Raw genomic sequence first — 16246 nt, forward strand, 5'->3', positions numbered from 1 at the left:
TCCGGAGAAAACCCCCCCCCAGCATCAAAAAAGCTTCAGTTACGTCCCCCTTATAATGTGAAAGACATATTTTTACAGAAAGAAAATTTTATTCTTTGGAATCATTTATATTTTAACATTTTGTGGGGTAAAAAGTTGCTAAAGATACTTTTTTGATTTGGAACAGGAACGATTAAAACCAATAGAAGCAAAGCTTTTATTTATAAACATATCCAAAGTGTATTATAAATAGGACCTGTAGAATAGCTTCGCTCCTAAAACATTCTTTATATAACAACATTTTAAAATTACAAAATTTTGTTAAGGCCAAAAAATTTAGCCACTATATATATATATACATAAAATCTACAAAATTTATAGTAATAGACATTAAAACGATGTCTTATAGTTAATTGTACACAAATTTAATTAGCATAGCAAACCGTAATTGATATAATTTTTAGCAATTTTATTAAAATCAGCTTTTTTTCTGTCTATTTGCATGCTGGTCACTGAATGAATCACTGAACAAAAATTTAAGCACATTACGTTACAGTTCTCCCTCCCCCCTGTCTATCTTACAACCTGTCAGTCAGGCTCAAACCCCACTATACCCACCTAACAATGATGTAACACCCTCTTGATTCTTATCATTACACCCCTCTCGATTTTAACTTAAGTGGAGATGTCAAAATTTTCGGATAGGAAAGCCCAGACAGGGGCGTCCAAGCTTTTTTTTTTGGGGGGGGTAAAAAATTTTAGGGGGGGGGGTAATTCGTGTTTGGGGGGGGTAAAATGGCGCGCGAAGCGTGCCGAAATTTTTTTTTACCCCCCCCAAAATGTTTACCTCGGGGGTAAAATTTGATTGGGGGGGGTAATTACCCCCCCTAAAGTCTGTTGGGGGGGGGTAAATACTCCCCCCAAATCTGTTGGGGGGGGTAATTACCCCCCCCAAACTAATTTACCCCGGGGGTAAAATTTTTGGGGGGGGTAATTTAATTATGTAAAAAAAGCACCTACCTAATCTATTAAGTTAATAAGTACTATCTTATAACATAAAGTAGTAAGTAAGGTTTATTTGACTATAGCTTCAGATTTCATTACTTTTAATACTGAGTTCTCCTTTTTAGGAAAGCTTCACATAGATCCCATGATGGTTCCACACTATTATAGGTCAATCCTTTGAGTGGTTTTAGGCTATTTTTCTCCTCCCTTTTTACCCTTTAGAAAACACGAGTTCTTAGATGCTAAGGGCGCCACTACTATTCAAATATATAGTAGTATCTCATTCTTTAGAACATAAAAATACAATAATTAACTCACTAACCAATGAACCAATATGATTTTACTTTAAAGTGAAGCGTCTTATAGGTCCTGGTAAGTTTTATAACTAGTTTTGAGACACCCTGACATCCTCCCAAAAGAAATCGCCTATAGAAATTCTTTTTCATCATTTAATGAAATATTTAATTTAGTTAGGTATCTATTTTATGGAATCTTCAGTGCTTTACAATTACATCATAGATCCCAGGGATGGTTTTAGCCCTTATAAAGGCCCAAGCAAATAAAACATGATCAAACTATTAAATTTTTTGTTATCATGGTTAAGAACTGTTTTAACTGGTTGGACAGTAAAATTTTTTTTTTAAGAACATTCAATTTGGGGGGGGGGGGGGTAAATACCCCCCCCCCCAAATTTTTTTTTAAAGAACATTTATTTTGGGGGGGGTAAAGTTTTATAACTAGTTTTGAGACACCCTGACATCCTCCCAAAAGAAATTGCCTATAGAAATTCTTTTTCATCATTTAATGAAATATTTAATTTAGTTAGGTATCTATTTTATGGAATCTTCAGTGCTTTACAATTACATCATAGATCCCCGGGATGGTTTTAGCCCTTATAAAGGCCCAAGCAAATAAAACATGATCAAACTATTAAATTTTTTGTTATCATGGTTAAGAACTGTTTTAACGGGTTGGACAGTAAAATTTTTTTTTTAAGAACATTCAATTTGGGGGGGGGGTAAATACCCCCCCCAAAAATTTTTTTTTAAAGAACATTTATTTTGGGGGGGGTAATTACCCCCCCCCAAAATGGTTTGGGGGGGGTAAATACCCCCCCCAAAATCGTTGGGGGTGCCTACGGCACCCCCAAGGTAGGGGTAATTTTTTTTTGGGGGGGGTATTGTTCACAAAATTTTGGGGGTGCCAAATGGCCCATTACCCCCCCCCCTTGGACGCCTATGAGCCCAGATATATAACATTATAACCAAAGGTTTAATAAATTAATCCAAACATTAAATACTTGCTCATAATAATAAAATATTTTATTTATGTAGGTTACACTAGAGTCAAAATTCAAAATTTCAGCAGTTTACTAATGATATAGTCTACAGAACCCAAACAGCCTTTACGACCTTTTTATTTAATCTGTAGTAAAAAAGATGAATTAACACCTTGATTTTTAATGATTTGAGCCATCTAGAACGATGGAGAATAAAATTCTGATGTTAAAGTGATTATCTTAAATTGCAAAAATCGTTGGAAATATATAAATCTGTTTTTAGGTTATATTTTAATAATATCTGTCTTTTATGTGGTTTTTTTAAGAGTTAAAATTAAGTTTATAAGGCAATCTCAAGGTTTTGGCCATAGAAAAATGCTCAAATGTTTAATAAATCATCAGTTTAATCTAAGAAAGATAATCAATTTTTTTTCTAAAATCTCGTGCACTCTTCTAAAAAATTAAAAGCCGTGCCAATTTAATGTTACAACCCATTATTTCAGTTGCGACTTACTCACTAAATAATTGTTCTACAATGTAGTTATTATTACTTTAAAACAGACAATGGAATTATAGAGTTGCTCCACTCCTACTTTAAATGATATAAATCTAAACAAGATAATTGTCTATATGGTTAAGCTGTGTTTTTGTACTTGTCCCACGGCGGTGGTTGGTGGCCACAACGGATGTTGTTTTGGCGGGGGTGCTATCACCTTTCAAGAGCGGGTTGTACTCACCAGCCGACCTATAATAGATTAATACAATAAATAGATAGATAATAAATATGAGATAGATGCATCACAACTGAAAAGATAAATATATAATAGAGTGATGGATAAATACTGATTAACAAAAATAGATAGATACTAATGGATGGGTAGTCTATAGGATATAATCTTGTCAGTAGGTAATATATTTATACTAATATAGATAGATATATCTGATTTACCAAATAAGATATATAAATGCATATACATGAGTGTCTATTTAATTGATAGATATAATTATTAGGATAAAAAAGTATAAAATAACAATATTAAGAATATGATTGAAATTTATAATTTATAGATAAAAAGATAAAAATATATCTCTAAAAACATATAGGTTACAAATCTTATTGTCTTTTAAATCACAAATTTAATTTACCTATTTTTTTTTTGTAAACATGGTTATTAATAAATTTTTCATTGCCCTTTGTAAAACCTCTTAGTGTGCAGGGGGACTGTGATTCACACTTCAAAGTTGGTAGGATGGGGACCGGGGGTCATTACGAATAATCATCTATTGTCTTATCCCTAGAGATTGTTCAAAAAATGATTAGTTTTAGAATTGTTATTTTATAGTTTAGAAAATAAGTATCATCCTAAACGTGTGGACCATCTCAGGGATATTAAGATTGAAAAATACAATTGCCCTAACTCAAAATCTTTAAAAAGTTCTAGTACAGCAAAATGAAGAGAATTTAAATGTATCAACGAAGTACATAATAGACAAATTATCTCTAATATTGGTTGAAATTATGAGTGTATAATTTGTACTCTGTTACTCTACCCAAAAAATATTTAACCTCAACCCAAGCAAACAAATAGCAGAACCATTTCATAGAAAATGAAGTTTACTATTATTTACAGCCCCTTTTATCATCTCTCTCTGTCAATTACTCAAATTATGAAATTTAAACTATAATTTGTTGTCTAGCAAAATTGTCAGAAATATGATAAATCAAGTTTATAATTGAATTTAAAGATTGGATAATTTTTCAGTTCACTATATACCAAAAAAGTAAAACATACATTTTTAAAAACATTTTATTGATTATAAAATTATGGAACAATAAATTTTTTTTGTGCATCTGTGCAAATAATAAGCCTTTTTCTGTAGGTGTCAAATATTTATCCAATTGATAGCTAAATATACCAAATAGAAATAAATCATAAAAACAATATTAAAATGTTTTATTACAAAGCATTTTAATGAATTGTGTTATCATCAGTTGGCTCTACTTGTAGTAGTCCTTTTGTTATTTTCTTTTTTCATCATCTAACTTCTTTCTATTTGCTGTGTTACTCATAAGCATAGTTATCCTTTTTAAACCAAATTTAAGTAAGATACAATAAGATACCTGAAGGTTAAGTTACAAGTTACAAAATAGATTACATACAGTCTTAACAGTTATATTATTTACAACACAATACTTTGAACACAAATGATCATAATAATAATAATTCTGATAGGGCAATTCTTTAAAAGTTTTGTCTAAATTCAATATTTTTGCCCAATGAAAGAAATAAATTAAAAGTGGTTTTATGACATGAAATATACCCAAATTATTATTTGCTATACATTAGTTGATAATATTCACAGTTTGTGGGTTTTGAAAGCTTAATTACAATATGAGTTAGTATTTTGAGTCACATATTGAAAAGTATTGACTTTGTTATGATAATAGGATAGTTTTCTTGGTTAAGATTTTGAAGGATTTTCTTCTTCTGGGTAGATTTGGAAGTCACCAAAGTCTTTGAACTTTTGTATTCTATTTTTTTATGGTTGCTTTAGATTAGAGATCTTGAGAAAGTAGATAATAAGCATAGAGGTTAAGAGATGCTAAATTTATGCACTTGATGATAAACAAAATTCTTCTTTCTTGCAAGGAAATTCAATGATAGAAAGGGAAATGTTTTTTTTGAATAAAGAGAAACCAAAAAAATGAATGGAGTAAAAGAGGGAAACAAGTAATCATTTGTATAGGAGGTGACTTGTAGAGTAGATATTAATATTCCAATACATTTGTAAAATTGACAAATTTACAGTTTAATTATAAAGCAACCATTCCTTCCATTATCAGTCTTGTAAAACTGCCAGTCTGATATAAACATACAATATAAAACATACAAGAACAAACGGAAATATTTTCTTTACTTTCATTTAAAAGGTATAGAGATAATTGATCTTATAGCTTATTAGCTAATTTCACATTTTTGATTTTATTTCTGAAATGGCGGGGGGGGGGGGGGTTAAGCAGGTTATTTATCTCAATGTTTAAAACTTACACTTACAAAATTTTCTGACTTTTTAAATAGAAAAAATATGTAACTTTTTTATATTAGCAGTCACTAGAACCATCCAAAATCCTGGTACATTTATTCCACCCTAAAAAATATAAGATTGCATTCTGTATGCCTTTTTTGCTCCATCAACAAAGCAATAACTTTGCTTTTTATTTTTTTTTTGATAAATAAGCAACCTGACCCCGGAATAAGAATTTCAGAAGCATACCTGGAATGGGTGAAATATTAACAAAATGCATATTGATGTTTTCTATGTATGGATTAAAAATAAATCACCTATAAAGTTATTATGGGAAGTTACTTTTAACATCCTATAAAATGCAATCAGAGATTAAAATCTTTAAAAAGAATAAAATATTATCAAAGATATACATATGTATTCATCCCTAAATTTAAATTTCATTTTTTCAAGTAAGAGATGGGAACATTTAAAAAAAAAACAAGGACTGTTTAATTTTTAAAAAGCGCATTAAAATTAAAATAAAGTCATTTCAATAAAAATAATATTAATTGTTAGATTGATGAAGTCTTTATATTTCAATGTTTTTTCTTACTCAATGATAATATCAAATAACTTTTATTTGTACTGAAACATAAAATGAAAAACATATAAATGTGGAAATATACATTTCTCATTTCTAAGATGACAGACATACCATAGTGACAAAATAACTTTGCCTCCAAACAGAATTTACAAGAATTCATTGTTTTAAGTGAAAATTTTGTTCTTCCTTGGAACAAGATGGAATAGATGTGGTGAACAGAAAATCCTATTCAAATAATGGATTACCACCAGAAAATACAAGTTTCACAGGAATAGAACGTTTCCATAATCTTACAAACATATCTTACTTTACAGAAAGGATTAGTCAAAACGAGCCAATAAATGTTTTCCTAAACATATAGTTATGTTTATGCAAGCAAGAAAGAAGATTATTTTTCTACAAAAACTTAGGGATATATGGATAATATAATGGCATTGAACTAATCTTATCACAATATTAAGTGTAAAACTCTGTCTTTGTGTATCTAGTAATTATGGCGGAAAGAAAGGTTTGTTGATCAATTGAGACCTCATTATTTTGTCACTCCCTGACAGATACATAAAGCTATTTCAACAAATGCATGTCTGTCTATCTTGTTCCAATTGCAATGGGGAATTCAAATTGTTACATACAAAATTTTGGCAATATGCAGCAAAACAATAACAAAATAAAATTTATCTAATGTAAAGAACAAAAAAAGTACTATGTATAATATATTTTACAGATGTTTTTTTAAGGAATGAATTATAAAATGTATGCACAAGAAATTAAAAATAGTAAAAAAGGAACCTGTTGAAAAACCCTCGCAATTGAGTAGTTGTGGTAATGAAAACAGCTTAAATGGTTAATTTTGCACTATTGCAAACCATAAGAATTTGTTGAAGAATTTAAAAAGTCATTAAATGCATTGTTAACAATATTAAAGACAACAAAAAGTGTAAAAAATTCTCCCCAGAGGCTCTGAAAAGCATAGAACAAAAATATTAAGAATAAAACTCAATTCCTTTAATATCAAGTAACAATTTGTATTTTTAAATTTCAAAAACTTAATTGAATCTTTGAAAAATTTCATCGGTGTGGGGAGTCTTTGGATGAATAAAACATTTATTGGTCATAGATTAATAATATGGAAGAGCAATGAACTAGAATATATATATATTAATTAATAAGTGGTAATGACGCTGAAAGCAGTGTTGCGGAGCCGGAGCCGGGAGCCATGGAGCCGCCATATTTTGCTGGAGCCAGAGCCGTAATTTTCGTTAAAAAACGACTCCAGCTCCGGACTAGATAAATAAAGAGATTTTTTTTATAAATTACAATTTGGTAACTCTGTTTTGCTGTTTTGTCATGTGCAAATGCCCTTTTTAAGTTTTTCAAGTCCATTTCTATCAAAAATTTAACTTTAAAAACCTTCAAATGTCAAAAATAGACGTGGGAAAAAATTATGTCGAGTTTTTCTTGATTTTAGGTCGGAGCCGGAGCTGGAGCTGGAGCCGCACCAAAATCAAATGGCTCCGCAACGCTGGCTGAAAGATATAGAACTAAATCCTATCAAATTTCTTAGGTTATCTTAAAAGAATATGTAATAGAATGTGAGCTTCAAAAGTAGACTGACAGCCAAACTGTAATGGCGTTTAGCTACTAAAAATATGAATATACCTATAGAAATTTATCCTTAAAAATTTGCTAGAAATATATTCTATACATAATTGTCCTATGGAGTTAATGCATAAAATCTGCATAAAAACATTAACATGACATTTTCCGTGCATCACAACAAAAAAAGCACCATGGATGCTGTGCTTGTAAAATATGGCATTCTAGTTGCCTCGTCCCCCTCCTCTAGGGAGGAACGGAGAGTAAGAAAAAACAACCAAAAACCACCTCAATACAAGTTTTTCAGACCAGTAATTTCTGAGATCTTTATGTTATAGGATAATTGATAATATTGATTAATAAATCTTTTTATCTTTCTAATTGTTATCACATAATATAAAATTTGAGCACAAAACTGTAGAATTTTTTTTAATGGTTAGTTTTTCAGTTATAGGAATGGCAATGGATAGTGAAAACGACCCATTTTGATTTTAAAATATTTTGAAAAAATCTCTGTCACACAGCTTCTCTTATACAAAATTTTTCTGTGAAGATTTCGTTGACAAATAAACTATATTAGTCTTTCTTTCATCATTCTATGGAGTAAGGATTTTTTCCCCAGCTGTTTAGTTTAAGTCTAAAGCTTATTATAATTGAACATCTAATCTTCAACCTACAAAGTTTGTCTATCTTATTTTATGACAACAAAAAATATATAAAGTCCTCTAATGACTTTTCTTATGTCAGATTTCATATCTCTGACAGCCATGTAGCCCAAAAAATCAGGTGGATAATAAATATGTGAAGAGTAACTATCCCTGACATCCCTGTAACCCCAACATGTCAGGGAATGATAAATTGTCCAAGATTTAAAGTTTATATTGTTCGGTTCAAGTTGACGAGTTTTTGCTCTTCATATTTCCCACACACCCTTTAAGCTTTCAGTTTAACAACTGATACAAGGATAAAACTATAGAAGATGCATTAATCTTTTCGCTATTTCTGATACAGATACAAATATAGTTGAGTAGGTAAAACTTAAGCATGAAATAGCTTTATATTGTATTTTTAAAATCATATTTCATTTACAAAAAATAATTAGGCTAGAATTTCCTTTAACAATCCAACAATATATCTTGTTGAAGTTTAAGATCTTCCTCCGTTACCCCTTGAAACAAGCCTAAAACCTGCCAATAATAAATAAAAGGCTACCCCTAAATAGAGATTGGCAAAGAAAAAACAACTTCTTTTTAAATAGAATAGGATTTTTTTATAACAATCTAAATATTTAATTTTGGGAAAGAAAATTTATGCATATTATTTTACTATAAAAGTAAATAGAGGATAACTAATTAAGAAACAAAGACAAATATGTCCATAAGTAGCACAGCATTTTAATAATTATCAGGGATTGAGGGATCTTGGGCTGTTTATTCCCAAAGTGTTATAATAACGTTTTAATATTCGTTGACTTGACAACTTTGGGGACTTTATTCAAATTTTGGTAGGTTTGTCACCTAAGTTGGGCGTCCAAAAATTTTAACCACTAATTGTAATTAACAGAAGGGGTAATTATGTGTATCGTCATTAGGGATGTACATCAATTTATTGGCTATTGTCCTATCCCTTTAGATCCCTGAATAATTATAGTGTATGTTTTCCTGGGCTGACAACAGTAGGATCAATATCTCTTCTACCATTCATACCTTTTGTTAATAATATTGTTATACCAAAGATTATTAGGATTTTGCTTTAACTCTCATGTTTAGGGATTAATTCTACATGCTAGCTATCGAGTTCAAGTCTGGTTCACACTGCGTCATACTAGAGACGTTAAAAAAGGTACCTACAGCTGCTATGTCTTTTATGTGACAACAATAGTAAGAGTATAGGGAATGCTTTGGCCCTTAAATAAGCGCATCCCATTACCAAGTACAGTTAGTACTTCTAGACAACGGTCATGCAATCTAAGAGTGGTTGTCTGTTGGATGTTACTTAATCTAATAACCATGGGTGTTAAGAGTACATCTGCAACCTAAATTAAAAAATACAGATATTTTTATGATTAACCTATTTTTTTCTCTATATGAAGTAAAACTTTATTAACCCTAGGACAATAAATAGGTGGTTTTCTTAATAAGAAAATCAGTTTAAGAACATTATCAGTGTTTTTTTCTTTGGGCATACAATTCATTGTTATGTAATATATGATGTGATGAGAGAAATCACTTAATATAATCCTAATTGATATTGTTATTGCATATATACACTTATGAACCCACAAAGTTTAATATGTTAGAGTATAGAAACTAGACCACATCCAATTTATATCCCTTAATGCAATTTATCCCGGAAACATGAACTATAAACCAGGGCTCGTCAGCCGCAACTAAGCCTCAAATTTGAACCCGTTTTGATGATTTGAAAATTTGTTTTAAAAAAGGGATTGTCATGTTTGGTTAAAGTTTAGACTTTCAGCTAACATTTAAAATTGTAAAATATTGATTTCCTTGAGGCTTACAGGAGGCTAAAACGCGGCTGCTAAGCCCTGCTATAAACTGGTAACATGAAGGTTTTTTTTTAAAATATGGATACTGAGCCTTCATCTTTTTATTTAAATATTTCTATTTAACCCAAATAAAAATAATTTTTAATTATTTCTTCTAAATTACTAGTGCTTTGATATGGTCCTGTTTTGATACTTCAACATAGCTTAATAAATTAGACCTCGATTCATACATATAACTACTAAGATATTTTCCTATTAACTGCATTAACCCAAATAATTAATCTTTTAAAATGATTTCTAACTCATTGAATTGCAATTGAGGTTTTCCTTAAACTTTTTTGGTACTTGCTTACATGTGGTAGACTGGAGCACCGAAAACCCCCCCCCCCCCCGCTTAGTTTTGACAAAAATCAAAAATAAGGGGGGGGTAGTTTTTTAATGTCTGGAAAATGGCAAGGAGGAAAAGTGCAGGGAAAGGCAAAGACTTTTTGTTCAAAACCCCCCCCTTAATTTTGAAGAAAATCAAAAATAAGGGGGGGGGGTAGTTTTTTCACTGTACATTACGCCAGAAAGTTGAGTGAGGTAAATCAAGTAAATCTAGTATACCAGAAGGGAAACCTTATTACAGGGATATTCATGTTTTGGGGCATAATTTCCTTATTTATTTATTTATTTTCCCAGTAAAAGGTTTTAATTTTGTGCGCACAAAATTAAAACCTTTTACTGGGAAAATAAATAAATAAATAAGGAAATTATGCCCCAAAACATGAATATCCCTGTAATAAGGTTTCCCCTCTGGTATACTGGATTTACTTGATTTACCTCACTCAACTTTCTGGCGTGTTGTACAGTGAAAAAACTACCCCCCCCCTTATTTTTGATTTTCATCAAAATTAAGGGGGGGGTTAAAAACTACCCCCCCCTTATTTTTGATTTTTGTCAAAACTAAGCGGGGGGTTAAAAAACTACCCCCCCCTTATTTTTGATTTTTGTCAAAACTAAGCGGGGGGGGGGGGTTTTCGGTGCTCCGGTCTTCACATGTAAGCAAGCACCACTTTTTTTTATCAGGAAAAACTAAAATATTGATTTTTGTAATTCTAAGAGTATGGTTTATAGATCATAATATTTTGAAAGCTACATATGTAATTAAAAATTGAAAATCCATGTTGATCTTATGATTTTATTCAATTATTATTATGTAATAATCTTTGATAGCCTGGAATATTGTTGATACCTTCTTGTTGAGTTGAAATATTTGGTTTTGGCCTCATTGGAGGAGGTTTTCTGAACAAGAAGAAAAAAATTTGTAAAGTGCTGTTTCAGTAATATTTTCATTTTTTCTTTATTGTATCAAAGAAATAACAAATTCAATAAATATGATTTTTACAGACGAATTTAAAGTTTCGGCTACACCTTCTAAACTTATGATAGAAGCATCATTTGATTTTTTGTGATTATTCTGATATACAGCATGACCCTCGAAAAAGTATTTTTAAGCATCTGCAGCCCTTATTTCTCAATGAATTATTAAAAAATGCATATGTCCTTGTTCTCCATAGTATTCCACGTAAGTAGATATAAAAATATTTTTTTTACCTCCATTTTTAGAGCTAAAGTTTTGAAAAAGTGACTGAGAAAAAGAATTTTTTTTTGTTTCTCTTATTTTTTGGATGGTTATATTATGTTTTTCTGGCAATTGAATAATGAGACACAAAGAAAAACAAGTTAACTAAATATTTCTTTTTTATTCCACCAAAAATATAAATTTTTAATGGCAAAAAATACTACTGAATGAATTGATTATTTGCAAATTTTAGGTTATTTATTAACCCTTATTTATAGAAAAGGATTAATTATGACAGTTGCTCCGCCTACTTTTCTGACATCTCAATTATTTAATAAGGGGTAAATTAAGCTTTTTAGACTAAAAATCATTATGTTTTATTTTTATTTTCTTTATAACTTGTTTGTTATTAAAGTTAGGATTGTGAAACAAAAACAATTTTCCTGCTATATTCATAGAGATTTATTTGGTTTTTTAATCTTAAACAATTTTGCCTAATAAGTAAGTTTTTCAAAATATCATTAAACTAAATAGACTCAAAAAATATGTGTAAAAAAATGCTTTTTACTCAAAAACTAAATTTTTTATTTCATTTTTGTATAAAGTTTCTGCTAGTAACAAAAATAAAAGGATTTCTAGCTTAATTTTGCTAAAAAAGTCGTATCATGTTAAAAGTTACTTTTTCCTCAGTCACTTTTTCAAAACTTTAGCACTAAAAATCTCCGGTGTTAATGGAGGTAAAAAAAATATTTTTATATCTACTTACGTGGAATACTATAGAGAACAAGGACATATGCATTTTTTAATAATTCATTGAGAAATAAGGGCTGCAGATGCTTAAAAATACTTTTTCGAGGGTCATGCTGTATAAGTGTATCAGAGTTTGTATTGAAAAAAATGAGTTGCCCCTGTTTTGGGCTAAAACATTTCCACTTCACCTACTTTTAGTATTGCACAGCTATACTCTAATAGAAAACTTTGAGGACTTTGATTATGAATTGGTTAATTATGGGCAAGATTTGAAATCATCTCCTCCCCGAAGAATAAGATTTGTTTTTATGGTTAGATCGTGTGATCAAGTCTTAGACGTATGGACATTCCCTAGTCCAATTACAGAGTAGCTATGTTTAAAAAAATCAAACTTACTTAGGAAAATCTGCAGGTTTATCTGGAACCGGCGGCCACTCTGAATTGATTCCAGGTATTCCTGATTGTGCCACGTCCATATCTGTCATGTATACTGATGATACTTTCCGCGGATTTTCTACATCTGTTACATACATTGATTTTGTTTCATTTCGCGCATTTTTTGAGGGTGACGCAAAGGTAGACATATTGTTTCTGTGTTGAGGCATTTGGTTTCTTTGGATAGTTGAAAATTTCTGGTTTCTATTGAATATGTTTGAGTTGGGGTTGATTTGATAAAAGTCTGGCCGGTTCTGAGATGATATGTCTTCCAAACAAACCTATAATGAAGACATAGTATATCTACAACTTTAGTTAATATACTTTGGTTTAAATTGTTTTTTTGTTGTACTAAAACCAAGAAAATGGACCATGTTTAAAAATAGTTGGGTTATTTTAAAATTTCTTCAGAAATATGTAAAATTGTAAACACTGACATCTTATTTTTAAAACTGGTTAATAAAGAAGGGAATACAATTCTTTGCAATGTTGTGATTGATTAACAAATATTCTACCCAAGTTATAGAGTTGATGCGCTACTAAAACAATACCTGGGATAATGATTTAGCCAGTCCATTCTTCAGTATAGAGTGGTCCGGTGTAGCATCATATAAGTTTGGAATATTTGAATTGTTGGCGGGAATTTTTCGCACATTTTCCACTGCTTTTACTTCAGAGGCAAGTGCCCATTCACTGGTAGTTTGCAGGTTTAGCATCATTAAATTGTGCAGAATTTCTTTATATGAGAATTTTTTAAAATTATATTCTGTGTGTGGGGGGGGGGGGGCTCCAAATGGAATCACATGCTCCTACATGTCTCAGACAGATATTAAGACACACTAAAAAGAACTACAAATTCTATAAATTCTAACTTAATTTTAGTATGTAAGAAAATATTATTTTGAGTTTATATTTAGCAAACTATCTTAAATAGAACCAAATTTTACGACTGTGTATATTAATACAGACGGATAGACAGTCATTTTGAATTATAGAGTAGATAATTTCTAAAGATATTACACTTTTTAAATTTGCCATTAAAATCTACGATGTCAAGGCTTTTTAAAATATATAAAAGCATTTCAGTCAAAACTTTTAAAAAGTGAGATAAAGGAGAGAGAAAAGCAGGGTTCGGAAGCCGCAGCCGCAGCCTCAGCCTCAGCCACCATCAGCCGCGCGGCTTACGAGAAGCCTCAAAATCAGCCGCGCGGCTTCCTCAGCCACCCAATAAGCCTCAGCCTTCGTCGCAGCCGCGCGGCTTAAAGAAAACATAAGCCACTGTAAGCCTCAGCTGCATTCAGCCACTGTAAGCCTCAGCCACTGTAAGCCTCAGCCACAAAACTCCAATTCAGCCACATTAAGCCTCAGCCGCACTAAGCCTCATTCAGCCAACGCCCCTCTAAGCATCAGCCGCAATCAGCCGCGCGGCTGTTAATAATTTGAAGCCGCAGCCGCACTCAGCCGCGCGGCTTCAAGAAAGCCTCAGCCGCAGCTGCAAAGTTATGATTATGCCGCAGCCGCAGCCGCGCGGCTTGATATTTGTAAGCCGCAGCCTCAGCCGCAGCTTAATTTTATAAATTCAGCCGCAGCTTTGACACAGCCGCGCGGCTGAGATATTTTAAGCCCCAGCCGCAGCCGCAGGTGCTAAATTAGTACAAGCCTCAGCCGTCAATTCAGCCGCGGGGCTTAATTTTCATTTAATTTTGTCTGTCTGAAGCTTAAGATCTCAGCAACCACTGAACTGACAATGTTGTCCTTCTCAGGAATCCTTTTACTAAAGTAACAGGATGTCTGTGTGTCTGTGTATCTGTGTGTCTGTACTGAAGGATCTCTCTAACCGCTGAACCGATCGGGTTCTCCTTAACAGGGTAGCTGCTCATAGGTCCTGGGAAGGTTCATAACTATTTTTTTGGGGGTGGGACACCCCCAACCCCCCCAAAAAATTAAAAATCCCCCCCCTCAAAAAAAGAAAAAATTTTTTTAATTTGTTAAACTAAAATTAGAAATGAGGGGGGAGGCCCCCCCCCTAAAAAAAAACAATTCCCCCCCCCAAAAAAATTTTTTTTTTACTTTTCTTTAAAATTTAAAATAAGAAATTGGGTTATTAAATTTGACTCTCTCTCTTCCTCAAGTGCCCCCTAGAGGCCTCTAGGGGCGTAGCCGCTAGTTATATATATATTGACATTGGATGGTTTTGAGCTAATTTTGGGGTGGGGGTCAGACATTTCCATCGCCCAAAAATAATTTTTTTAAATGTTATACTTTTAAATTTTTTTATATTCTTTTATAAAAATTTTATCTTAAGTTTTTTTTTAAATTACAACATAGAAACTACCATCTCGAACAACTACAAAAAGTTTGAACCTGTAATGTAAGAGCTCCAGTGGTGCAATCAGTTAGCGCACGGTTCTTCTACACTGTTATGCCGGGGTTATAAGTTCGAATTTCACCAGGAGCAATACGTTTTTGAACGTTGATACTTATGAATATTATTGAATACTATTTATAGGGTAACTGCCCTACTGACGTTTGCCTAATTTTATTGTTTTTAAAAGATACAAATTTTTCAAAATTTACTTAATATTCACTATGAATTTGTATTATCTTAAATTTTTTTCTTGTACAAGTGGCCTATTTAGCTCAATGGTAGAGCACTCGTCTTGTAAACTAGGGACCGTGAGTTCAAACCTCACAGGGGGCAATCAATTTTTGTGATACTCAAGTTATATAGTAGCTTCTCTATTATTTTTCCGTTTAGGTACGCAATACTTGTTCTATATAATTAAGCTTCTCCTACTTAAATATTTCTTCAATTTTAAATGTATTTAATACTTTGTGGTTGATGAGAGACACTGAAAAAGTTATGCAAAAAAAAAGATTTATACATATTTCATTTTTCATAGTATTTTTAAATTAATGAAAATAATTAAATTAAGATTTGGGGAGGGGGGAGGGTGTGTGTGTGTGTTTATTTTGAACACAAATTATCCTAATATGTTTTCTAACAAAAAAAATTTAAACAGCGATGTATTTTACTTTTTAAAGTTGGTTAAAAAAAGGTCTGTAAAATGCAATAAATTGTCCTGTATAATATGCAAAAAAATCTACATAATCTTTATGTACTCGATAGATTGAAATAGTTAAATGATTATCATATATCATCCGATTTTGTTTATTTTACAAAGATGCTTACTAAAATTGATTTTATTTTCGAAACTGCAATTATTATAAAAAAAATGTTTCTTTATCTTTATCATTATGTTATACAATTTCTGAATTTATAAGCAATACATGAATCGATATATTATTACTTTGATGTTGTCCATATTTTCATGTACTCTGATAAAGAAATAATCTCAGCTGGCTAAAATAACAATACCCCCCATACACCCCCTTTAATCCATCTCTCCCCTCTTATGGAATATATAAATGAACTGGCCAATAAATGAGGTCCATAATTTTATTAACAAATTTTCTTTTTTTTTAATATATCCACATATTCTATTATATAAAGTG

At 31.4% G+C, this 16246-nt stretch overlaps 1 protein-coding gene across 4 annotated transcripts in view; it reads right to left on the reverse strand.

The window, feature by feature from the left end:
• Positions 1 to 2231: 2231 nt before the first annotated feature.
• Positions 2232 to 16246, reverse strand: part of LOC145332709 (fasciclin-2-like) — a 137848-nt gene continuing 123833 nt past the window's right edge. For 2 of the 4 annotated variants that reach the window (XM_080177734.1, XM_080177732.1), the window contains 5 exons: positions 13282 to 13423; positions 12692 to 13011; positions 11198 to 11265; positions 9134 to 9178; positions 5053 to 5126 (listed from right to left, as the gene is read on the reverse strand). In XM_080177734.1, coding sequence (XP_080033860.1) covers positions 5068 to 5126; positions 9134 to 9178; positions 11198 to 11265; positions 12692 to 13011; positions 13282 to 13423 — 634 coding nt within the window. In that variant the 3' untranslated portion in view covers positions 5053 to 5067. Of the gene's footprint in view, positions 3009 to 5052; positions 5127 to 9133; positions 9179 to 11197; positions 11266 to 12691; positions 13012 to 13281; positions 13424 to 16246 lie in introns of those variants that run through there. The other 2 variants (XM_080177733.1, XM_080177735.1) reach the window with 2 other exon arrangements.

The sequence above is a fragment of the Acartia tonsa genome, chromosome 11, assembly GCF_053477335.1.
Source record: "Acartia tonsa isolate MP-2025a chromosome 11, ASM5347733v1, whole genome shotgun sequence".
Classification (NCBI taxonomy): domain Eukaryota; kingdom Metazoa; phylum Arthropoda; class Copepoda; order Calanoida; family Acartiidae; genus Acartia; species Acartia tonsa.